The sequence below is a fragment of the Lactuca sativa genome, chromosome 6 (assembly GCF_002870075.4).
Source record: "Lactuca sativa cultivar Salinas chromosome 6, Lsat_Salinas_v11, whole genome shotgun sequence".
Taxonomy (NCBI): domain Eukaryota; kingdom Viridiplantae; phylum Streptophyta; class Magnoliopsida; order Asterales; family Asteraceae; genus Lactuca; species Lactuca sativa.
In genome coordinates this window covers 161,703,065-161,730,149 of record NC_056628.2, presented here as the reverse complement: position 1 = coordinate 161,730,149, position 27,085 = coordinate 161,703,065, and the positions used below count along the sequence as shown (strand labels likewise).

Below are 27,085 nucleotides of genomic sequence, written 5' to 3'. Positions count from 1 at the left end.
TTTGACAAATTCATATGGGTAGGAACTCATACACCATATAAATCTAAGTGTCATAAGGTTTCTCTCCGATTCATGAAAATGATGGTGAGGAAACACTTTCACTAAGTAGATTTTATCTAGATAGCAATTGTGATATTTGCATTCTCAAAGTCGTTAGTGGAGCGCGTGTGGTTAACCGGCACACTAATTTGGACTTGTGAGAAGTGGCAAAAAGGTCTAACCATTATGATTACGGCATCCCTCTTCATAATTGTTTAGACACACAAGTGTGCTATCTAAGGAAGGTGTATGATTTTGATAAAGTCTTATCAAAACAATCTAGTATCAGAAATCTGAACTTCGGTAAGAAAGTCAATGAAGTATTGATTTCTAGAAGTCCAGCTGATTTCTGGGTACATGTCAAAGCTAGTGGGAGCATAAGTGTTATGCTAATAATCATCATGTTAGTGGGAGCAATGATAATTATGTTAAGTATTGCAAGCTAGCAATGTTAATTATAGAAAACAAAGATTTCAATTGGGAAAAAGTTGTTTTGCTATAATTAAGGGAGAGGAAATTATACTTCATCTCAAATCTATAAGCTTAGATTGTGAGGTTTTAATCATTTAGTCAAGGATATATATATGAATTTCATGTTGGAATGGCTCAACATAAGGAAATTCTGTATATGGGTCCATTATTTGCGTTCTAAAATTCGATTATGATTACGGCATCCCTTTTCATAATCTGAATTATGAGAACTTGGCAAATTGAAATGGAAATATTATAGCAAAAGACTGGTTTAGTCTTTATGTAAGACATCATGAATCGTGTCTCATATGCTTCGGATATAGGATCGATTACATGTGCTATAATCATCCGTTCTAAAATTTTCCAAATGCCTGGGGCATTAAGAAGGAAAAAGGTTTAGAACTGGATATGACTAAAAGGATTAAACAATTGTCGAGGACAATCTAAGGTTTACCAAAGATTGGTTACTCAAGGACAATTGGAAGTATAGTGATAATTCTGGAAGGACCATATTGACATAATCTGTAAGGAGGCAACTCTTGTTCAGAAGTGATAGTCAAAATGGAATCTGGAAATGTTTCAAAGTTAGAATTTTCAATCTGTGTAAGATTAAGGAAACTTAATGCAAGAAGGATATTTCCAAGGAGTTGATCTCCTTTGGAATGATCTGTAATGTTTGTTGTCAAGTCTTTATGACTTTGTGCATAATCATTACAAGAGGATCAATGCATATAAGTTTAGAATCTGACAGATTCCAGTAAATGGCATGAATTTGGAATTCTTGCATTTGCAGTAAGGATTTGGGAGTGTGAAAAGAGAATCATTGAAGTTATGTTCAATTGATCTAGTTCACAAAGTAAAGATCATAGACAAACATAGTATGCATACTTGGTGTATGGCATGACTAGTGTTTGAGTAAAAAAACATAGTGTACATGCTTGGAGCATGGGACAACTATTGTTTTAAATTCAAGATTAAAGTTGATAGCTGAAACAGTATACAATGAATAATGTGTAATCATATGGTGATAAATAAAAGGTGTTTTATTTATATTCATAAGTTTTGAGACCATATTGGATTCGATTATTATTGTGTTTCATTTTGCATGTTTTGACTTCCCGAATAAACTAGGTTATTCTTTCGGAATGACTAAGTTATTCAAACCATCCACAGTCGGTCATATTTTGGAAGTAGATATGAATTAAGACTGTCATGATGGGTTGTAGAGGTCTAAGGTGTTGGACAAGGCTACATCAGTCATGAGTGCTCATAAGTTCTGAGTATTGGATTCAACCCGCGCTCATTGGAATCACTTCATGGATTTTATCACGAGTGATCATGAGACGATAATATCTTATATTCTTCAAACCTAGAGATATGAGTTGTTACTATGAGTTGATAGTACATTGATTGCACGAAACCGCATTTGGTAACTATGTGCTATAAAACGTGCTTTTGTGTATGATTCAACAAGTAGTAGAACAAGCCATATGAGTCGAAGTTTATCCATTCCTTTTACCTTCGGGATAAAAGCGATATCTGTGGGCCCCTCGATGATTTGATGATGACAAATGGAAGTGCTCGGCCGGGCCAGGACTGATTTGATTTGTTCAATTAGTCAGTTGTCATAAATCGGAAATCGGGAAACAACAAATGGACAGAGAGAATGATTATAATCCATGTCTCAGTCCATATGATATCTAGAATGGAGGAATATATGATCCCTTATCTAATGGACAAGTCATTGACAAAGGTCAGAGTTCATCGACAAGGTCAGAGTTCGACAGAAGCTTTTGAGAGCTACGATTGCCGGTTGGTTCCTAAAGTCATACGCAATAATAGTTTTAGACTTATCCAAGTGGGAGACTGTTGGATTAATGTCTAAGTCCATAACTATAATTGGTAAGACTTGACCCGACCCGGCATGGTCCATTTGGGTTGCATACCATCATGCACTTGAATGAGAGAAATAAGACACTTATGGTTATTAATATATTATAAGTTCTAGTATATTAATAATAAGAATAATAAGATTATTTAATTAGTATTGATCAAGAATTAATCTAGGATTAATTAAGTGATCAAAAGAAGACTAATTAAATATATGGGTTGATTGTGTAAATCATCCATACTTGTATAGTGGACTAATGCTCCATGGATAATCAAGTTGGGCTAAAACCCATAGGATGGTCCATGGATGCTCCATGGTGTATTTGTACCCATGGATCCAAGGAAATGGAAAGTCATGACAATTAGGGTTTTCCCTAATTGTAACACTATATAAGCATCATATTATTCACCAAAATCGGCACTAGTGGGTGTACTAGAAGGGCTAGCCGATTTCATGAAGTGTGGGTTTTTCTCTCAAGTCATTCCAAGTGTTTTGATGATTGTGATTCCATTTGAGGTGTCACACTTGAGGCACTAGGCACTCTAGCTTCATGAAGATTTTCTTCTCCAAAGAGGTATGTATTCTATCTTGCTATATCTATTGTTTTGTATGCTAGATTAGGATAATACCTTGGAAGTTCTTATTTGTATGTATAATAGAGAAAACATAGATCCAAGGTATTTAGGGTTGCATGTACACTTAGGAGTGTTAGAATGCTCAAAACCCAACAGTTTCTTCACTTGTCCATGCTCTGCTGACCAGAAGGTCGGGTGCACTCTAAACCTTCTGAGGTCCGGAGCGAAAGATTGGTGGAGACTTTTTACGGGATCATATTCTACTGAGCAGAGGGCTGCGATATCTTGAGATTAGTTCACGGAGATGTTTCGTATTCGCTACGTTTCACAGGTCGAGCGAGAGAGGTTGGCTCAAAAGTTTTTAGACCTAAAGCAGGGATCAGAGTCGGTGACGGAGATCACCCGAATGTTTACTGAAAGGGCTATGTTTTGCCCTGAGTTTGCTTCAGAGCAGGCTCAGATGACCCGTTATCTAAGCAATCTCAAGACGGATATCAGGCAATTTGTTCATACCCAGCGGTGTGATTCTTTGTTGGAGTTACAGGAGGCCACCAGGCGGCGTGCGCTTGAGATAGAGCTTCAGTTGAGAGAGCAAAGTTCTTACTCTGTTGGTGTGTCTGTCACACATCAGATTAGATAAGTTGGTAGTGCTTTGACAAACTATAATGAAAACCTAAAAGCTTTATATATATATATATATATATATATATATATATATATATATATATATATATATATATATATATATATATATATATATAGAAGAATTATACTCTTACATGTTACATGCTCACTTCGGATGAGGCATGTACACACCATTAGGATATCTAGACTTCTAGAATTATTTTGACGCACCAACGAATAATTCCTATAAGGTGACCATTCAAATTTTACTCTAAAGAAGAGGTGGTCACAAGGAGACAAAAACAACATGGTCTTTATTATGCTTGCAATGTAAGGTAATAGGATTGGACGTAGGAGAAAAAAAGATGAGGGGTATGAATAAGAGTGTAGTTGGGGTATGATGCGCTCGTCTTATTATCATATATATATATATATATATATATATATATATATATATATATATATATATATATATATATATATATATATATATATATATATATATATATATATATATATATATATATATATATATATATATATAGTTAGGCTCAACTGTTTTTTACTATCTATTGTGTGTATGTATGATTGATTCTGTACCAATCATTTTAGTTATTTTAAGAAACTAATTAATGCAAATTAAATGCTGAAGATGTAATTAATATTCATTATATCTTCAACATGTAATATGGATTAATTATTTTATTAAAATAACTAAAATGATTGGTTCAGAATCAATCATATATGCACACAATAGATAGTGAAAACAAAATAACCTAAGCCTATATATATATATATATATATATATATATATATATATATATATATATATATATATATATATATATATATATAGTGAAGTTCAATAGAGAACCATAATTAACCAAGAAACCAATCTTTTTTTCAACATTTAGAGCTTATTTTTTATCCAAAAAAAAAAACTAAAAATACAGAAATTCATAACTTTTTATCTTTTTTCCAATGACATAAAATTCGATTTTTTTTAATTTTACGTCAACTTCACAATGTGAATCTTCGAAAATTCACAAAGTGAATCCGAAAAATATTTTTCACATCCACAATGTTAATATATGAATTTAGATATTTTTAGATTTTTTTTCGATAAAGAATAAGTTCTAGAAATTGAAAAAAAGATTTGGTTCCTTGAAAAACCCATAATTATGGTTCTCTATTGAACTTTTCTATATATATATATATATATATATATATATATATATATATATATATATATATATATATATATATATATATATATATATATATATATATGAGTGTGTGTGTGTGTGTGTGTGTGTGGAAAAGTAAATATATGGCTGTCATGTACGTAATATTAGATATAAAGCCTCTAATACTACCTCATTTTGCTTCTAAACTACGTAGTTTTGATATAAATCCTAAACTTAAATATATATATATATATATATATATATATATATATATATATATATATATATATATATATATATATATATAGTTTCCTACTTTTTGTTTAAACCAAATCATTTCCTAATTTGAGAACTTATTTTTTATCAAAAAAAAACTAAAAATACAGAAATTCATAACTTTTTATCTTTTTTCCAATGATATAAAATTCGATTTTTTTTATTTTACGTCTTCGAAAACTCACAACGTTAATCCGAAAAATATTTTTCACATCCACAATGTTAATATATTAATTTAGATATTTTTAGATTTTTTTTTCGATAAAGAATAAGTATTAGAAATTGAAAAAAATATTTTGTTCCTTGAAGAACTCATAATTATGGTTCTCTATTGAACTTTTCCATATATATATATATATATATATATATATATATATATATATATATATATATATATATATATATATATATATATATATATCAAGGTTGTAAAAATCGTTTAACGGTAGCTCGATGGTCGACTCGTGTTAAGGGATTAATCGGTCTTGGCGGGGATTAATCGGGACCATAGATTATTAATAAAATATTAAAATTAATTAAATATTAATATATCTTAAGAAAAACTAGTACTTCAAAATTAAAAATTAAGAAAAATTGTAATTTGGAAATTTGGAAATACGAATATATAAATATTTTGGTATAATATTTGAAAATTTTGGAGTAAAAAAAGAGAAGTTGGTTTTATGAATTTTATTAAAAAAATTTTGACCTTTTTTTGACTTTTTTCGACTTGTTTTACTTTTTGACTTTTGTTGACCGATTAATCCCGTCAAGGCCGATTAATGCCGCCAAACCCGATTAATCATAAATTTTCAATTAATGCCCTAATCCTCGACGGTTGGAGAGCGCCAAACGATTAATCCACGATTAATCGTCAATTAATCCAAATTTCTGCAACCATGATATATATATATATATATATATATATATATATATATATATATATATATATATATATATATATATATATATATATATATATATATATATATATATATATATATAGAGAGAGAGAGAGAGGGAGAGAGAGAGAGAGAGATGTGGGTTCAATTGAGAAAATAAAAAAGGTTGAGAATGGGGGAATCATTCTCAGCCACTCATTTTATTCAAGAATAAAAAGACACGGTGACAAACTTGTAAATATGAGAACAACCTTCTCAAATACGTATCTGTAGTTCAAACTCATTCATCGTTCATCATCCAAATTCCTTCAATTAAACCATCATCAACATCATCCAGTGCTAATCAATCATCGATCTTCGTCAATAATCAACACGATTCAACAGTTAACAACAAAAATTTGTTTTTGGTTCTTTTAATTCAACCTTCAATTGTGCTTGAATACGATCAGATCTTCAACATCTATGATTAATTATACTTCCAGCGTTATTAGATCAACATCATCGATAATCAACAAAAATCCACTTCATATCATTCATTCAACATCGATTATCAAATAAAACTTGAAAACTGAGGTTAGAAAAATATCAAATCGTTTTTTTTTTTTTTTGAAAAATTTCATATAATTATCTATCAATCTACTCTTTTGTAAGATTTAAATGGTCAAAATATCATGTTTTTAACATTTTTATAAAAAGTTAAATTGTATGCACTCCAACTGTTTGATGAAATGCATGAACTAAATTACCACGTTATATTCATATATGAATATGTTTTCTCAGTATATGATTATTAAAACAAAAAAACAAATATGCAAGTCTGTATGTTATTCATATGTGAATAACATATAAAAATTATATATATTTGTGAAAATACCTTGTAATATTCATATGTGAATATACTGTGTAATATTCATATGTGAATATACTGTATAATATTCATAAGTGAATATATCATCTAATATTCACAAATGAATATACTATGTAATATTCACATGTGATATACCATGTAATACTATGTAATATTCAGATATAAAATATTATCTAATATTCATAAGTTAATATACCATCTAATATTCACAAGTGAATATATTATGTAATATTCATAAGTGAATGCATCGTCTAATATTTAAATATGAATATACTATGTTTATTATATGTTATATTCATATATGAATGATAATTAAATTGTAAAAAAAAAAAAATTAATCATAGTTTTTATTTATAACTGAATAACGAATGTACTGTAGTAAAAACCTGATTCATTTTTATTCACTTATGAATAACGATAGCTGAAAATATAAAAAAATAAATAAATTTTTTATTTTATCTTAAAACTATATTAATATTGATGTCTATTTGTAGAGAATAAAAAATCATGAATTTTGATATATTTAAAATCATTTTTTGATAAAAATAGCTTACAAAAATTAAAAAAAAAAAAAAAACGAAAAAAAAACTATGTTTTTGTATATATTAAAGTAATGATTAGCATAGTTTAAGGAAATATGTTATGTTGGAAAACACATGTGCATTCGTTTCTCATTTCCGCTGGTACGTTGGAGGATTTTGCGGCAAAAATAAATGATTGGCTGAGAATGATTCTCCCATTCTCAACCTTTTTTTTTCTCAATTGAACATATATATATATATATATATATATATATATATATATATATATATATATATATATATATATATATATTATATATATATATATATATATATATATATATATATATATATATATATAATACTACCTCATTTTGCTTCTAAACTACGTAGTTTTGACATAAATTCTAAACTTAAAAAAAATATAGTTTCCTACTTTTTGTTTAGACCAAATCGTTTCCTAATTTCCCATTTAGAAAAACTAATTTCTTACTGTTACTCTCAAATTGCATTAATTGTAATACACTCACCGTTTAAACATAATTTACATTTTAATTTTACGTATACTTCTTGAATCTCAACAATTATATTCACATCTAAAAAAAAGATCATGGAGATAACAACTAAACTCCACAATTTATCGACATTGAAATGAATTGTAGCGTTCACACGTTTAAATCTTTTCAATAATGATATAGTTTCCTTAAAACTTTAGCATGTATCGTATTTTTTTACTACTTTGTATTACTACTTTGTATTTTTCTTGATATTATTAAGTTTTAGCATATCGGGTGGAGCAATGATGCGTGAGTTTAGGAAGAATACTAAGAGTAAATCACAATTAATTTGGAAATTTTAATAGTTCTATATCTAACACTAGGTACCTAACAGCCATATATATATATATATATATATATATATATATATATATATATATATATATATATATATATATATATATATATATATATATATATATATATATATATATATATATATATATATATATATATATATATATATATATATATATATATATATATATATATATATATATATATAATGAAAGGTTCTTAACAACAGTATTATTTATGAAGTTCACGATTTTCTCACCACATTTTAGTAACTATCGTTTGCAGCCCCTATTTTGATAATGTCGTCTCTTGTTTTTTTTACATTTTTTCTTTTAACTGCAGCCCTATACATACTTTCCCTTCTTTATTGGACCTCTTCTATCATTTTCTTTTCTTCATCCCCATTTCACCGTCTGTAGAATCATGAAGCTTCAAAAGAATAACAAAAACAAACCAAACAATCGTTGCTTGCACTCCCGGCCAGGGGTGAAAGTGCGGTTATTTTCCAAAATCTCACCACTAACTGAAAATGTGGTTAATTTATTTTCAAAACCGCTTGGTGCGGTTAGATGGTTATTTTTGCGGTGCGGTTTGTTTGTTTGTTTGTTTGTTTGTTTTTTTTTTGTGTTTCGGTTATTAACCAAATGAATTTGATGCGGTTATTTTGTATGATTTTTAACTGTAGTTTAGAGTTCAAACGGTTTAAAAGTCCAAACATATTACTTGTAATATATATATATATATATATATATATATATATATATATATATATAAGACAATTAACTTAAATTACAAACAACTAATCTCTTAAAAACGTGAAATCACTAGTAATTAACAATAAACATCTTAAAATTGTGAAATTTCACCATTTTCCAAAGTTAAACATAACAAAAAACCAATATTTTTGTCCTCTAGAATTATATCGTTTTTTCATCTATGAAACTTGTTTTATTTTTAATATTTAATAAAAACATTGTATATAATATATATGACGTGGTGCGGTTTTTTTTGTAGTTTTTGAAAACTAATAACCGCACCGCACCGTAAATTTGCAGTTTTCAAAAAAACTGAAAACCTCACTATCGGTTTTTATTGCAGTTGTGGTTTATTGTTTGTAGTTTATGCGGTTTTTATGGTTAATTTTGGTTGCGGTGCGGTTTTTGCTCACCTCTACCCCCGACGGAGTGGGGGCTATACAATCTCTAGTTTTTATAAAAATATAAATAAAAAATAAAAATAAAGTAAAAGGAAGCCACACTAGAAAAAAAAATATATTTCAACTTGATTCAGGATCAAAAATCAAAACAAAATAAGACGAGACGGTGTTGACACATCTCGTGCTCGTTATGGTGACGTGGAACGCCATAACGGCATGGTAACGGGGGGAACACACCCACCCCTCATTTTTGCCCGTTAAGAGCGTATCTCGTTGGCGTCACAGCCGGAAGAAATGAGCAAATTTCAAACTTTTCCCATTAACTAACCATTGCCAATAGGTATTTTTTTTTAAAATAACTATTAAAAAAATTTCATTTATCCTATAAAATATCTAACGTTTATAAAAAATTTCACACAATTTCTCTCATTCTCTATACATAATTTCAATTATCTTCAAAAAAAAAAAGGACCCTTTCGACTCGTCCGATAATTCCGATGACGATATTTTCTTCAGGATGATGTATCATTATTACACTAACCACCTGCTACAACTAGACTCAGCCCTGCTACTAACAAGACGTGCAATGTTAATCATAAATCGCGAGGAAGGACAAGAACATCTATATCGCGATTACTTTGCGGATAATTGTGTATACCGGTCGAAGAACTTCAAAAGAATATTTTGTTTGAGTAGAAATGTGTTCCTACGGATCGACAACACCTTGGAAAGCCAATATCGCTTCTTTACTATACTTTTAGACAAAATAAATACAAATGTACTACATGTTTCTTTAATTTTATAACAAATGTACTATATTTTTAAAATGTGGTTAATTTATGTTTAGGTATGAATTTTTTCAATTAAGATATGATGCTAGAGGTAGACGAGGGTTTACAACGTTGCAGAAATGTGTTACAGTCATTCGTTTGATGGTTATGGGGGAGTCACCCGACACCATGGACGACTATATGAGAATGTCCGAAAGAACCATAAGGGAGAGTTTGTATACATTGTCAAGGGGTATCGTTGCAACATTTGGAGACGTGTATTTGCGGAAACCTTCGTTACATTATTTGCAAGAATTATATGCGGTGCATGAAGAACGTCATGGGTTTCCCGGAATGATCGGAAGCATTGATTGCACACATTGGAAATGGAAAAATTGTCCGGTAGCATGGAAAGGGCAATACGCAAGTAGTTATCACGAATCGCCTTTGTTGGTTTTAGAGGTTGTTGTTTCTCAAGATTTATGGATTTGGCATGCATTTTTTGGGGTTGCGGGTTCCAACAATGACGTCAACGTTCTTGATCAGACGCCAATATTCGACGATCTTTTGAATGGAAAGACCCCGGATGCTCCTTTCATGGTGAATGGAAACAAATACAAATATGAATATTACATTATAGATGGAATATATCCTCAGTATCCACATTCGTGAAGGCATTCCGACACCCGGTTGAAGAAAGAGACAATTTATTTAAGTGAAGACAAGAAGGAACACATGCGGATGTGGAACGTACTTTTGGAGTGTTGAAGGCGAAGTGGCATATAGTTGCGCATGTAGCACAACCATTAGATTTAGAAGCTCTACGATATATCATGTATGCATGTATCATAATGCAAAACATGGTAGTAGAAGATAAAGTACGAAATATTGCACACTATATCCCAACGGAGCCCAGACACGTTCAATTTTTCAACCAGCAACAGCAGAGTATTTGCATAGAATCGTTGACATTCATAACGCAAATAAACACAGACAACTTTGAGAGAACTTGGCGGATTATATCTCCCATGATAACGATAACGAATAGCGTTTAGTTTTTTAAGAAAATGTTATTTTTTTAACGAATAGCGTTGTATTTTTTTTTTTTTTTGGAATTTGGATTTTATGTTTAATTTAATTTCTATGTTATTTTAATTTTTAAACACTATGTTTTATTTATTATGTTATATTTAAAATATATTTGTTTAAATTTAAAAAAAAATCGCAAAGAAATTAAAAAAAAATTATAAAGTGGAAAAAAGTTTTTGTTATAACAAGATATAACATGGTGATCATTTCCCCACTTGGTGTTATAATATCATTGGTGACGTGGCACCAAAACGGTGTTATGACTAAAAGGTTGTTTGTTTTTTTGTGAAGATCTGTGCAACCACTTTTGTCTGCGTCGCATAGACAACGCGCAGACATATGCTCTCGCAGAGTTTGTTTTTTGGAAGTGCGCAGATCAAAAAAACGTTTGCGCGAAGTCTTTCTGGCGCAAACATGGGCCACTGTCTTCAAATGTCTTCAAAGCTCATTTTAACCTAAATAATAATATTAAAAAAAAAAAAAAAAACGTAGGCCACCAGTTTTTTTTTCTTTCTTTTTTTGTTGTAAATGCATTTTTAAAGTTTATGACATTAAATTAAGTTTGAAAAATCAGTTTATTTCAATAGCTGCAGATATTAAAAACAAACAGTCTTTTTATTGCAGAATGCAGACATTTGGTCCACCTCTTCTGCTGTAGAGGCTTGCAGATATGGTCTGCAGAGTGCAGACATTTTGGTTTTTCAAAAAAATAAACAGCACCTAATTGTCCACACCCAATGAAATAAAAAACAATATCTAGAAAATTGAAATTCACCCCAAACCAAATAAAGGATAATTTAGGTAATTTGAAGCAATAGAGTGTTACTTTTGCTTCATTGGCACGTCTATTTTGCACCAATCAATCTCTATAAATACCATCACCACTCTTCACCAATCTCTCTATCTCTCTTCCCTTCTCCCTCTCTCTCACTATTTCTAGGGCTTCATTTCGTTCATTCTCAATTCATTTCCTACTCTAATTCATCGCTCTTCAACCGGCTACCTCCCTCCCAATCAGGTATGGTAGCTGCCCCTCAATTCCCATTATTTTGTATTGTAACATCCCGAAATATCAAGAGTAGAGTTGAAGGGCTAAAAGAGTAAGTTGTGAAAGAGTGACTCGGCGAGTCCGTGGATGGACTCGGCGAGTAGAGTCGCGACTGGGTCGCATGCTAAGTAGCCAACTCGGCGAGTCAGTGAGGAGGACTCGGCGAGTAGGCGCTGATTGGAGAAAACCCTAATTCTCGGGATTGAGCCCTATATAAGGAACATTATGTTCCTTCCCCAGCCTCTTTACTCCCTCCTTGAGTGCTAGAAACCCTAAATCGCAGAGGAGATCCATTGTTGAATGGATTGAAGCTTGGAGAAGTAATCTTTGAAGGAATTTGTGGGAATTGAAGGCTTGGGGCAAGGGGCTTTGCTTGGAATCAGCTTCATTTCAGTTGGGGGCGTCCATTGGAGGTAATATCTCGTTCTTGGCCTGATTGTATGTTGTTTCTTCATTTTGGGGTTTGTGGGATCATGTTTAAGGATGTAAATGGATGTCTAGAGGGTAGATCTGAGGTTGCTACCTCAGATCTGGAAGGGAGGAGAATCAGAGAGCATGAAAGTCCCTGTGTTGGAGTGTTTAGTGAGGCTTGCAAGTCCCAAACCCTAGTTATAAGTGATTAAGGCCTAGATCTCTTTGGATTCACGTAAAGATTGCCACTTTACGTGATGGTTGAGTTGTAGGAGGTTGGATCTATGTTTTGGATCATTTGCATGGCCTGGAATGCTTCTGAATGGATTCAGAATGGTGGTACTCGGCGAGTCACATGGGTGGACTCGACGAGTTGCTTGAAGATGAGCTGGGACTCGACGAGTTGGAAGAACAACTCGGCGAGTCGGATGATGATAGCCTTGGACTCGGCGAGTCTGTTCTTGGACTCGGCGAGTCTTGTCGAAGAGTCCCGATATTCCCTGGTTGAGTCGAGAATCGGTGAGTCAAGGGATGACTCGGTGAGTTGTGTGCGAGTGGACTCAGAGTTGTTGGACTCGGCGAGTCTCGGAGTGACTCGGCGAGTTAGGTCGCGGATTAAGTGAAGTTCTGATTATAGAAACTCGGCGAGTCATAGAGTTGACTCGGCGAGTAGGGTCAGTCAGGGGTTGACTTTGACTGAGGACTTTGATTTTGGCCAAGGGTTGACCGTTGACTTTTAGGGTTTGGTCAGCGATGTGGCCTTTGGGCCAAGAGAGGGGTAAAATAGTCTTTTACCCTTAAGAGGGTGCATTGAGAGGATTGATTCTAGTCTCGAGAGTTATAGTCATGAGAGTTTTGCCTTACGTGTTAGGCGGTGGCGAGTTCGAGGTCCGAGTATGGAGATATCTGCTTTTGCTTGCCAGGTGAGTCTTCTCACTATACTTTACCTTGAGTAGGTAACCAGGGTTATGTGACAGAGTATTTCTATGCTATGTATGTTATGTGTTGTACTGCATTATTTCTATGTGATTTATGCTGTGCATGTTTGCAGAGTTGGAACCGAAGGGTTCCTAGAGTTAGAACCGGAAGGTTCACAGAGTTAGAACCTGAGGGTTCACAGAGTTTGGGTGCACGGACCCATAGAGTTACAGCCTCGAGTGGCTTATATGTGTTATGCGTGTGGTATTTTGGGGAACTCACTAAGCTTCGTGCTTACAGTGTTTTGTGTTATGTTGTTTTCAGGTTTCTTTCAGTATCACGGTACGGCACCGGCTTGATTGTACACACCAGAGCAAGAGTCATATTTTGGAGGATCCTGGTTTTCTATGCAAGTGAAAATGGAGCCATGTTTTGTAATTTGATTATGAATGAGATTTTTAACAAGTGTTCTAAGAATAAAATGATTATTTAAAAAGAAAATTTTGTCTTGAAATTTACGGTGTTACAAGTTGGTATCAGAGCCTTGGTTTGAGGGATTCGGATGCGCCTTCGGGTAATTCTGGACTCAAACTGAGGAAGTAAGAAAAGTTTTCAAAGAAATAATTTTCTAAAGCGAATAAGAGTTCAAAGAGAAAACGAGAAAGAACAGTGTGTACAATCAGCCAGAGCCCGAACGGTGATTTCCCAAAATACCCTTACTTTTGTGTTATGAGATATTTATGATGCACTTTATGAGATATTATTGCATGCGAGAGACAGGCTAGGTATTCCATATATTAGGAGTAGAGTGGCCTGATTTGTGATGCCTTAGCCTAGGAATTGCTGTGATATGCGTTGTGCTTTTGAGTATGTGATGAGTGAGAATATTTGATTGGAATCCTTTAGGGGATTTGAGTAGTGGAGTAATCTAGGGAAGATACCTAGATGAGTACTGTAGTACTTGGAGAAAGAATAGTTAGAGCCCGCGAGGGGAAGAGTTGCAGAGTTCGGTGGTACTTCCGAGGATGAGCAGAGCAAGCGGAGTTATCACCCAGAGAGAGTTATATATATTCTTCGATGCTCGAATGCTGCTTGCTTCGTGCTTTGTGGAACTCTCGATGATGGGAGTCAGCTACCAAGCGAATATGACGATATTCAGGAGGTAGATGGCTGGCATCATTAGGAGCTCTTCAGCAGCTGATGGCAGAGAAGTGTGGGAATCTGAGAAGAGCCTAGGGAGTAACCTTAGCCAGATGAGTGCACTGGCAGGGTAGAGAATTTCGCTGGGGAGCGAGCGCGCGATGGAATGGGTGAACGAGAAGGTCAAGCAGCTACTTAGGAGCTCCGGGATAGTCCGTGTGGAAAAGTATGGGTAGATGTGGAAGGTAGTATGGGCCCGTACTACTGAAAGCAGAGGACCCATACTTGATACAGGGAGTATTCTGAAGATTCTAATGAGCGCATTAAGGAGTGATGTATGGTTGAGTACCATACATCGGAGCAGATTGAGGAGTGATGTTATGGTTCGAGTATCATACATCGGAGTAGATGGAGGAGTGATGCTATGGTTCGGGTACCATACACCGGAGCATATTGAGAAGAGATGTCATGGGATGAGTACCATGGTTCGTAGTGAATGATGCTTGTGATTCTCTGGTTATCCGATCATGATTGATGAGGTAGAGATTGGACGCTATGGGTTTTAGGCCTGTAGGCCATGATTGAATTTGGAGAGGCGTCCCTCGAGGGGGAAGGCGAGAGCCTATCAGAGTATTTTGGTAAGGAGTTAGAGGGAGAGGAGAATTTCGGTCTGAGTTGAGCAATCAGTCGATAAAGGAGGGGTCACCTTCTATGTGAGTGGTGCTATTTATGTTCGTGTGCGGAACATGAAAGGCCTGGTGTTTAGTTTTGGGGTTTGGGGGTAAACCCTGCAGGTCGTTATTGATGATGATTTCTTCCAGAGTATCAGGTAGCATGTGTGCCGCGAGGCAGTGATTTGTCATGAGCAGATAGACAGTTGGGACTGAGATAGTCGAGGACCACACTACACCTAATTGAGTATAGTAGGATGTATTATAGTGGTATCGGTGGGGAGTTCAGTCGAGTTTAACAGTGCAGAGAGTTTTCTATCTATGTTGGGTGCTGAATATGGGAGTGGGTCCCTGTTCTTGGGATGATCCCGGTGTTGGAGCAATGATTTTGTGGTTCGGTCTATGAGCCAGGGATGTTATTGAGCAGTTGAGTTGTTTGGTACTTGATTGGTACGAGATTTGGAACGACTAGAGGCAGTCGTGGCGAAAAGTTCTTGAGGAGTTCATCTGAGGATCAGAGTTATGAGATCGATTAATTTCCTTAAAGTGGATTATCGGGTGTTGCGTAGCACTTTTCAGGGGCAGGTGCGTTATTGCTGGTGGAAATAGTTCGTGAGGTTGTTGATGTGTCAGATAGTGATGGTTCGAACCCTAAGTGGGGGAGAACTGGGTGGTTTATTGAGAGAACCAGAGATTGGTGCAAGAGCGGTTAGGGGTTGGATGCAGAACCCGCGGCTTGAATTCATGAGATCAGGGTCATGGGTGATTAAGGAAGGTGCAGGGCGAGATAATGCATGTGATATATGTCTAAGAGAAGGATGGGTGACTCCTCGGCGGGTGGTCAACGATCAGGAATCTGATGGTGGTCAGAGTCGTCTCAAGTGGAAGGCTCGTAATGATGGTATGGGCAGTTGAGAACTTCTGGGTTGAGATATGGGTAGCCGATTATCGAGTAGCCCATTTCCCGGGCTAGGATGTGTATTCTTGCTTGAATTTTGAGTGGTAGTGGAAAGGGTTTCGAAGGATCATCAGTGTGTTCTGAAGGGTTAGCGCCTTCCTTGTATTCCAATTGAGTGTTTGGATGCACTGGAGTGGCGCATCGTGTGATATCAGAAATTATTATGGGATTCAAAGGAAATGTATTGTCGTGAGGTATTGGGAGTAAGGAAATCAGTGGTTGTGGCAGGATCTTGTGATGTTCTGTTGGGATATTCTAAGGTATCCGGGTATGATACCTTTATTTCGGAGTTACTCGTAAATCTTGAGTTGAAACGATTTGTGGTGTATCACGTATCTACGGATCTAGTGGGGGCCCTTCGAGTATGGGCATCCAGGGAGATTATTAAGAGAATGGAACTTCGCTAGGGTGGGCATTTTGATATGTCGATTGCTTCCAGAGTCTGGAGTGTGTATTCGAGCCGAGTATGGGTAGCTACCTGTGATAGTCTGCGGAGCATGAACTAGTGGAGTCAGAGGGTGTTGTGATACTGCGGGGAGCCGTAGTACTCACTAGTCAGAGAGTGTTGTGATACTGCGGGGAGCCGTAGTACTCACTAGTCAGAGGGTGTTGTGATACTGCGGGGAGCCGTAGTACTCACTAGTCAGAGAGTGTTGTGATACTGCGGGGAGCCGTAGTACTCACTAGTCAGAGAGTGTTGTGATACTGCGGGGAGCCGTAGTACTCACTAGTCAGAGGGTGTTGTGATACTGCGGGGAGCCGTAGTACTCACTAGTCAGAGAGTGTTGTGATACTGCGGGAAACCGTAGTACTCACTAGTTAGAGGGTGTTGTGATACTGCGGGGAGCCGTAGTACTCACTAGATGGCAAGAGAATGTGATGATGGAATGATCTCCGATCAGTGTATGATGTGGAAGGGTTTTGGGCTTGAGTGTCCCTAGTATTGAGTTCTGGAGCCTGGGTGTTGAACCGGGGGCGAGACTGGGCCCACCGTCTCTGTCGGGAGATGCGGTGAGATGCGCAAGGGATATGCGCAGCAGAAACCAGAGATTAGAGTTTAGGCGATCCTCGGTTGGATTGTATTTTCTCGCATGAGGAAAAGAGAATTTTGTGACTTGCGCGTCCCTGGGCCGGGATAGTGGTCACGGGGAGGAAATTAGTGGGTTATTTGGATCATGATGATGTCTGAGGACACTTCAGAGCGAACGAGCGATTCAGACGCTCGAAGACATGCTTCGGGCATGTGTATTAGATCTCGGAGGGAGTTGCGGCACGTATTTATCTTTAGTTGAGTTATCCTATATCAACAGCCATCATTAGTGCATTTGTATGCCACCCTTTGAGCTGTTGTATGGGAGGAGGTGTCGGACCCTCATTTCTTGGGGAGAGGTAGCGCATGGACCCGAGGGCCCTTGCGAGCAGATCCAGAGCATGAGTGATACATGGAGTAGTGGCAAGGTTGGCTAGTGGTTTCCCTGGGTAAGGGAAGGGAAAGATATGTAACCCCGGGGGGGGAAGTGTTGGTTCATGGAAGTGAAAGTAGTAGTAAGAGTGGATGATTTGGAGTATGGTGGTTGAACATTGTGTCTGTGACAGTGGTATGGAATGACATCATGTTGGGATGTCTGCTGAGGACGCGGAAGGGGTTCCGTGAGAGTAGGGCCAAGAGTCTCAGGATGAATGCAGGGAGGGAGTCGGGGACTCCCAGCTTGATTCTGATCAGGGTATTGGATATGTACTAGTGGTTCATCCTGGGGGGATGTTGGGGGATATCATCAGTGTATCGGGTTTTTCCCAACCCGAGGGTACTGGGCAAGTTCAGCATGCGTTTGTGATTGCAAGAGGAGAACTCGTGGGAGTTGTTCTGAGATTGAAGAGTGGGTCTTTCTGTCAGCACGGAATGGATTAAGTGGGATTCGGATTGGGGATCCGATGGTTCATGGCTTTCTAGCCCTTATGGGTCGAGCGGCTGTTAAAGATTTGGAGCAGTGATACATCTCGAGTACTTCTCGATTGTTGAGTGTGATTATCAGAGGGTACAACCGGTGCCCGGTTGAGACGGTGGTCAGGACACCGCAAGGAAAGAGGAAGTGAGTTCGGGTTTGATGGTTATGCTTTGAGGAGCCTGGTCCAGTTAGGGCCAGGTGGCGCGTCGTGGGAGTATTTGGAGTTGAGTTGCCATAGGCTTCGAGGACGAAGCCTAATTTAAGTGGGGGAGAATTGTAACATCCCGAAATATCAAGAGTAGAGTTGAAGGGCTAAAAGAGTAAGTTGTGAAAGAGTGACTCGGCGAGTCCGTGGATGGACTCGGCGAGTAGAGTCGCGACTGGGTCGCATGCTAAGTAGCCAACTCGGCGAGTCAGTGAGGAGGACTCGGCGAGTAGGCGCTGATTGGAGAAAACCCTAATTCTCGGGATTGAGCCCTATATAAGGAACATTATGTTCCTTCCCCAGCCTCTTTACTCCCTCCTTGAGTGCTAGAAACCCTAAATCGCAGAGGAGATCCATTGTTGAATGGATTGAAGCTTGGAGAAGTAATCTTTGAAGGAATTTGTGGGAATTGAAGGCTTGGGGCAAGGGGCTTTGCTTGGAATCAGCTTCATTTCAGTTGGGGGCGTCCATTGGAGGTAATATCTCGTTCTTGGCCTGATTGTATGTTGTTTCTTCATTTTGGGGTTTGTGGGATCATGTTTAAGGATGTAAATGGATGTCTAGAGGGTAGATCTGAGGTTGCTACCTCAGATCTGGAAGGGAGGAGAATCAGAGAGCATGAAAGTCCCTGTGTTGGAGTGTTTAGTGAGGCTTGCAAGTCCCAAACCCTAGTTATAAGTGATTAAGGCCTAGATCTCTTTGGATTCACGTAAAGATTGCCACTTTACGTGATGGTTGAGTTGTAGGAGGTTGGATCTATGTTTTGGATCATTTGCATGGCCTGGAATGCTTCTGAATGGATTCAGAATGGTGGTACTCGGCGAGTCACATGGGTGGACTCGACGAGTTGCTTGAAGATGAGCTGGGACTCGACGAGTTGGAAGAACAACTCGGCGAGTCGGATGATGATAGCCTTGGACTCGGCGAGTCTGTTCTTGGACTCGGCGAGTCTTGTCGAAGAGTCCCGATATTCCCTGGTTGAGTCGAGAATCGGTGAGTCAAGGGATGACTCGGTGAGTTGTGTGCGAGTGGACTCAGAGTTGTTGGACTCGGCGAGTCTCGGAGTGACTCGGCGAGTTAGGTCGCGGATTAAGTGAAGTTCTGATTATAGAAACTCGGCGAGTCATAGAGTTGACTCGGCGAGTAGGGTCAGTCAGGGGTTGACTTTGACTGAGGACTTTGATTTTGGCCAAGGGTTGACCGTTGACTTTTAGGGTTTGGTCAGCGATGTGGCCTTTGGGCCAAGAGAGGGGTAAAATAGTCTTTTACCCTTAAGAGGGTGCATTGAGAGGATTGATTCTAGTCTCGAGAGTTATAGTCATGAGAGTTTTGCCTTACGTGTTAGGCGGTGGCGAGTTCGAGGTCCGAGTATGGAGATATCTGCTTTTGCTTGCCAGGTGAGTCTTCTCACTATACTTTACCTTGAGTAGGTAACCAGGGTTATGTGACAGAGTATTTCTATGCTATGTATGTTATGTGTTGTACTGCATTATTTCTATGTGATTTATGCTGTGCATGTTTGCAGAGTTGGAACCGAAGGGTTCCTAGAGTTAGAACCGGAAGGTTCACAGAGTTAGAACCTGAGGGTTCACAGAGTTTGGGTGCACGGACCCATAGAGTTACAGCCTCGAGTGGCTTATATGTGTTATGCGTGTGGTATTTTGGGGAACTCACTAAGCTTCGTGCTTACAGTGTTTTGTGTTATGTTGTTTTCAGGTTTCTTTCAGTATCACGGTACGGCACCGGCTTGATTGTACACACCAGAGCAAGAGTCATATTTTGGAGGATCCTGGTTTTCTATGCAAGTGAAAATGGAGCCATGTTTTGTAATTTGATTATGAATGAGATTTTTAACAAGTGTTCTAAGAATAAAATGATTATTTAAAAAGAAAATTTTGTCTTGAAATTTACGGTGTTACATGTATGGCATGTGATGCGCATTTGTAAGATTCTTCATATTTATGTGTTTGTCTTTGTTGATATTAGTTCATGTATAGAAATTCGATGAAGATCTGATTCATAGATCGTACAGCCTTCTGTATGTTTGTACTTGCTTTTGACAGAATAATCTTATTTATATGCTCTCATCTTATTGTATTGTAAAAAGTACAGTGTTGTTGTGTGTTGCTAACACATTGAAATCGAAGAGATCAATGTTCTAAAGAATCCTTTCCATACATGCAGAGTTCGTACTCTATTGCGTTATCCCAATTTGGAAAATAAAAATGAAGGAATATGAATGAGTTTCTTGATGCATGAATAAAATTTCCATATATGTTCATTGTTTCCACCAGTTGCATTTTGTCTTATTTAGGGACAAGAAATCTGTATTCGCGTACTTTGGTTGTTTGTTAGTTGTTACTCAAATGGTTTATGCAAATTGAATATGACCCACATGTGTTTTCTTAATTTTTATTTTATTTTATTTTATTTTGAGTTAGTTAAGGTACAGCTGTCTTTTATTCCATTATTATTATTTTATGCTCTACACGATGTAATCGTTTAACTGATTATGCAAATAAAGTATTCCTATTTGCCTAAAAACAAATTCAAGTGGTCTTTCTTACTCAAATATTTGCAACATGTACACTCTCAAACCATTAAAAAAAAGATATGAATTAAAAAAATACTTATATTTGAATTGAAACATTGCAAAATAAGGAAATTTTGCAAATGCGATATCAGAATGACAAAATTGTATCACTTTTATTGACGTTTCATATCTCTCTCAGTGCACCTGAGCAATAGTGGGGTTTGTTTTGGTTGAGAAGTCACATCATGAAGCATAAGAACACAGTGTAGATGAGTCATTATTGGATATTTTTTAAATGTGTTTCTTAAAAGTGTTTGCTTTATGAATTATAGAGCTTCTGTGACCAATTAATTAAGTATATATATTACTTTCAACTTATATACTACTCACATTATGCAAAGTAATATAAAGAAAAAATTGTAAGTGACCCCTACCCCTACCATTGTTTTATTATATGGTAAAACAGTAGATCCATGAAAGAAACTACACCTTTACTTACTTTATGGGGGGCATGCATGTCCATGTGACTAGTGTCAATGTATCAGATAACCATTGAGTGGTTTATTATAGAAACAGTTAAAATCTTGTTTCTTCTGATGCATGTTTTTTGGAATCCTTGACTTTGTGTTTAGTTCTTGAGACTTTCTTGAGGTAAAAAAGATTTGCATCTATTTCGTAAAGTGGTGAGTAATCATCTAAACAACATTTTTTTTCCTTTTTTAGTAATATGCAGTCAAAACTTGAGATCTTGAATATGGTGTTTGAGCACATTCTGTAAATGCATAGCTTTGAGAATGAGGTATGTCATTTTTGGTAATCATATTTCAAGAAACTAAGCAGAAAGATTTAGTCATCATTAACTCCATGGATGTTGTATTTCAGATCATTTCAGAAACTAGCGTGTTTACAATGGTCTACTCACTCAGCACCAGTGACAAGAAAACATTAAAAAGGTGGTTTTTTATTGACAAAAGGGTCGGGTAAAAAGAGTGATATATTCACAGTTTTTTCATATCAAACCCTCGAACTTTCTATCATAAATCTCAAAAATTATTGTCTTGTGAGATCATAAAATGGATTTAAGCTCAGTAAATGCTTCTCCTGTTCTTGCCGATCCTCTACTCCCTATGAATCAGACTAGATTAGGATTCCATTCCAGTGTTTTCCCGCTTTTAATTCCAAAGAAAAAGCCTGGGAAAGTTGATGATGTTCGATCCAACGGTTGGCTTGATGCCATGCGATCATCTTCACCTCCTTGTAAAAGGATGGTGAAGGATGTTGAAGATGAGCTTGCTTCTGATGAGAATGATCTTATCTATTATTCTTGGAAGGTATACACGAAATTTTTGGTTAGAAAACTTGTCATTAATTATTATATTCTTGTCGAAATGCCAAAACCCAACGAATGTACGTAACGATTCATTTTATACAAAATCCTTGATTTTTTATCTTGCATTTCAATAAGAATGATGGTTTGTTTGTAGTAAAGAAAAAATTATATTTGATAATAGTAAGTAGTAACGCTATTTCTATATGTACCCCTTTATTAATATGTTATCGTTGTTCTTTTTGTTACTCGAAGCTCAAGTATCCATCGGCTCTCAAATCTTTTGATCATATTATAAATCGTGCAAATAACAAAAAGATAGTAATCTTCTTAGATTATGATGGGACACTCTCACCAATTGTAGATGATCCCAATCGTGCTTTTATGTCAATCGATGTAAGTAGTAACTTCAAATTCTCCAATTCTTTTCTTTTATATACCTTGTACAAATGTCTAACACACTTTCTTTTTTTAGATGCGTGCTGCTTTAAAGGGCATTGCAAAGTACTTTCCAACAGCGATTATTAGCGGAAGAAGCCGAAATAAGGTATCATAAGTCTATAGTAGTGTTCGGTATAATGGAATTGTTCATTTCACTGAAAAAAAAAGTTTAACATAATAAAATGTCATTAAAATAATTAAATTTTTTAATGTTAAACATGTTTTGTTCAGGTTTATGAGTTAGTAGGACTAACAGAACTCTTTTATGCTGGTAGTCATGGTATGGACATCATGTTCCCAATGTCTATCAACCATACAAACTATATTCGATCTACTGACAAACAGGTATTGTATTGACAAAAATACCCTTAGGATATTTTATTTTAATTGCTCTTGAGGAGATCAATATCCTTATGTTTTCTTGTGAAGGATAAGGAAGTAAATTTATTCCAGCCTGCTAGAGAGTTTATACCAATGATCAATGAGGTTTTTAGGATCCTTGTTAACGTGACAAACGATATCCGAGGGGCATTTGTGGAAAATCACAAATTTTGTACTTCTGTACATTACCGTAATGTAGATGAGAAGGTAAGAAATTAACACTTTACTTTTAAGTTTTAACAAACGAGTGGATTTAGCAGCGGATTTTTTTTAATAATTAGCAATGGAATTAAAATCCGTCGCTATTTTTCAAAATTAGCAACCGAATTGGAATCCATCTGAAATTTATTCAAATTAACAACATTTTTTTTATAAAACAATTACAAGAGGAACTGAAATCCGTTGCTATATTTTAAAAGCTAGTGTATGAATTGAAATCCCTCCAAATTTTTTTATAAAATCAACCACCAATTCTTTATAAAACAATTACCAAAAGAACTGAAATCGTTTGCTTTTTTTCTCGAATTTAGTGATGGAACTTTATAAAATTGGGATTGGCTAAAAAGACACCTATTTTTCTATATTTTTCTATATTTTTCTATATAGACACCTTTTAGCAACAGAATTGAAAGATTATACTTTTATGGTGTTGCAGAGTTGGGCGATGATTGCACAACGTGTGCATGATGTCTTGAAAGATTATCCTCGTTTGAGATTAACTCATGGTCGGAAGGTAAGTAATAAAACCAATTTTTTTATATAAATATAACACATTTTCAAATTTCAATAATGGTCATGTGATTATTTTTACTCTATGCTTTTATAAAAAATAAAAACTTTATTTATAAATTATACGTAGGTTTTAGAGGTCCGTCCCATTATTGATTGGGACAAAGGGAAAGCAGTCGAGTTTCTACTTCAATCACTTGGTAAGTCCTTCAATTTTTTTTTATAAAACAAACCATAAAAATACGCTACTTTTTATAAAATAAATTAAGAAATGTGAAGTAAGATGATATTTATTTGTTATTATTATTTCTTTTGTATTTTATTATGGAATTAATAGGGCTAAGCAATAGTGACGAAGTGCTTGCAATTTATATTGGAGACGATAGAACAGATGAAGATGCGTTTAAGGTATAACTCAATTTTATTTATTTATTATTTTTTTAAATAGTGTGTTATTAAGTTGTTGATTAAGTTTTTTTTGTTAGGTTTTAAGAGAAGGAAAACGTGGTTACGGGATTTTGGTATCTTCGGTACCCAAAGAAAGCAAAGCTTTTTTGTCACTTCGTGACACTTTGGAAGTCAAAGACTTCCTTAAATCGCTAGTATCATGGAAGGAACAAAACTATGGTAATGATAAATGATCAAACGAGGTTTTCAATTTTGAAGTTGAAATAGTTTGATAAAAATAAAAAGATATTTTATTTGATTATTGGTTCATATTTTATATGGTATTGATTGTTTTGTATGTATCCTAATAGAAATTTTCACTTATTTTGAGTTTGTAAATTATGGTATTTATAATTTTCTTCTTTCCACGTGTCCATCATGAACACTTGCACTCCTTCAATCAACAACTCAACCCTCCAACTTCTTCAATTTATCCAATCAGCCCTTAAGCTTTTATTCCTTAAAACAAGCTATCTTTAACATTGGTCAACTACACCAAAAATACCAAGTCAAACAATCTTAATACAATAAGTCCTCAAATGGTGTTAAGACGATATGATACATTTACCTTTCTTAACATCCTCCCTCAATATTAACAATGGAAGGGATTAACTAAATTTAGTTTTTGTTGAAAGAATTCATGACAAAATGAAGTTAAATATTTTATTAAATATATGTTGTTTAAGATGATGAATCAGTTTTAACAATTTTAACACCATTTCAAGAAAAATGGTTGACTTATTGAATATTAGTATATCTCAAACTATCAATTCCTATAGTAAATAAAATTTTCAAGACCTATAGAATTTTGCATGTATTTGATGCAAGACCTTTATATTAAGAATTTGTTGATGACATCGAAACTTTTGTCTGTTTGTGGTTTTCCAAAAAATTAAGGAATTCCCTAGAATAAAGGAAATCCCAGTCACAAATCTTTTGGAATTTGTATACATTCCCTGTTCAAGGTCAACATATGTAGTAAGACCCAATGAATACGATTTACATATGCTAACACCTTTTCTTTGACAAAGTTTGAGATATCTTAAAGTTATAAAATCCAATTTTAAAGATGTTAGGAAAACCAAACAATGCATGTCAAGGCTCAGAATAGATCTGATGTCACTTGCCAAGTTTGATGACCATTGTTAGAAAGTAATGTGGATAACAAGCAAAACCAAAAGCATACAAAAAAACAGTATTTACGTGGTTCGGTCAAGGCGATCTACGTCTACGAGCAGGAGGGGAGTAAAATTTATTCACAGAGTTATCAAACAGAGATTAGAAGTACAACCAACATAGAGTTAATCTACTCATTAAGGATACAAAAGAAACTCCAATTGACTTAGCATGCATCCTTATTTATACCGAAGGGATCAGACGTAAAACCCAAATGGGCCAATCCTATCATCCCTTAGGCCTATGAATGGTGTCAACCAATCACAATCTATCATGTTATAGCTTCTGGAATATTCATCCTGGTGGCATATCATAATTATACATCATGATCCCCGGTGGCACATCATGATGCAAGAGTGGCACATCAAGATCACCATGGCACATCAGGCATCATGGTGGCACATCATGCAGTAATCCTTGAGCATCTTCAACTATGAGCACCCTTGGATAATATTGAGAATCATAGTGAACATCACAACATAAGTGGCACAGTAGGGATACAATGACACATCAAGGAACACAAGTGTCACACCTTGCACCAAGATGGCACATCTTATACAAGGAATGACATACCTTCTCTAAGGATCGTACAACTTCCTCCAAGATAGAACTCCTTCTTCACAAATAGCACACATTCCTTCAAGTTGGCACATCTTCCTTCTAGTTGGCACACCTCATTCGCAAATGATACATCTAGACTCCAAAGTGGCACACTCTCACCATAGTGGCACATCAAGCTTCATCAGTGTCACACTTGTTTCCTAGGTGGCACATCTAGACACTAGATGGCACACCTTCGACCTAGATGGCACGTCCATGCTTATCAATTGTGCATCTTATTCATGGATTGTAACGCCTAGTTTCGGGTATGTCTCTCTTAAAAAGTATTAATTTTTCAAGTTTTGAATTTATTGTGGCTACGGCGTGGTGAATAAGTCTCATGACGTGGCCATGGCTGGTAAATGCGTGGAGGCTAAGTAAGTTCCATGGTGTGGCAATCTATTCACCACGGCATGACCGATGTTTAATGACAAAACCTAATTAATTTTGGGGTTTATTCCCCTATTTAAGGGATGTGAGGGCTAGGGTTGCCTACTCTCAGCCTCAAACACACTCTCTCTCAGCCTCTTAAAGCAAACCGTAGCCTCTATTGCTAACTCTTGAGCTTTTATGGTGTTTGGTAGTGTTTTGAAGAAGAAGAAGAAGAAGAAGAAGAAGAATGTGCCTCTTGAGCTTTGTTTTAGCAAGCAACTATCTCCATCCTCCTTATGCATGTTTCTAGACTTTTGTAAGTCCTCAAGATCCGATTTTTATGCTACTTGCTTTTAGATCTAGCCCTTTTGTCCCTTAATCTTTATGGTGAGGGAGTTTGGAAGGTTGGATTCCATAAAGTTGGCAACTTTATGGATCCTTCTAGTCATCTTAGTGTTATATGTTCCAACTTTAAGGATCCTTGGAGTTTTGGTCCCTTGAACAAGCCTTAATTGTCATGTTTTTTTACCTAAAATGGAAGAGAATTGCATTGGACATG

The 27,085-nt window shown here is 35.7% G+C and overlaps 2 protein-coding genes across 4 annotated transcripts in view; both read left to right on the top strand.

Moving 5' to 3' along the window:
• The window catches only part of LOC111904405 (uncharacterized), a 49,408-nt gene extending 38,602 nt beyond the window's left edge, over positions 1–10,806 (top strand). The window contains exon 3 of the mRNA XM_023900182.2: positions 10,212–10,806. Coding sequence (XP_023755950.2) covers positions 10,212–10,806 — 595 coding nt within the window. The remainder of the gene's footprint in view (positions 1–10,211) is intronic.
• A 1,330-nt stretch (positions 10,807–12,136) lies between these two features.
• LOC111903874 (probable trehalose-phosphate phosphatase G) lies at positions 12,137–24,757 on the top strand. Of its 3 annotated transcripts, none has more exons than XM_023899647.3 (11): positions 12,137–12,241; positions 21,787–21,852; positions 21,936–22,384; positions 22,636–22,776; positions 22,856–22,927; positions 23,053–23,166; positions 23,251–23,409; positions 23,858–23,935; positions 24,062–24,131; positions 24,269–24,339; positions 24,417–24,757. In XM_023899647.3, the coding sequence occupies exons 3-11, from the start codon at positions 22,127–22,129 to the stop codon at positions 24,570–24,572; spliced, it is 1,119 nt and encodes a 372-aa protein (XP_023755415.1). In that variant the 5' UTR covers positions 12,137–12,241; positions 21,787–21,852; positions 21,936–22,126; the 3' UTR covers positions 24,573–24,757. The 3 variants fall into 3 exon arrangements, with proteins under 3 accessions (XP_023755415.1, XP_052620725.1, XP_023755409.1); XM_052764765.1 differs by having other exon boundaries at positions 12,219–12,241; positions 21,777–21,852; XM_023899641.3 differs by lacking the exon at positions 12,137–12,241 and adding an exon at positions 21,453–21,704 and having other exon boundaries at positions 21,777–21,852.
• The last annotated feature ends 2,328 nt before the right edge of the window (positions 24,758–27,085 follow it).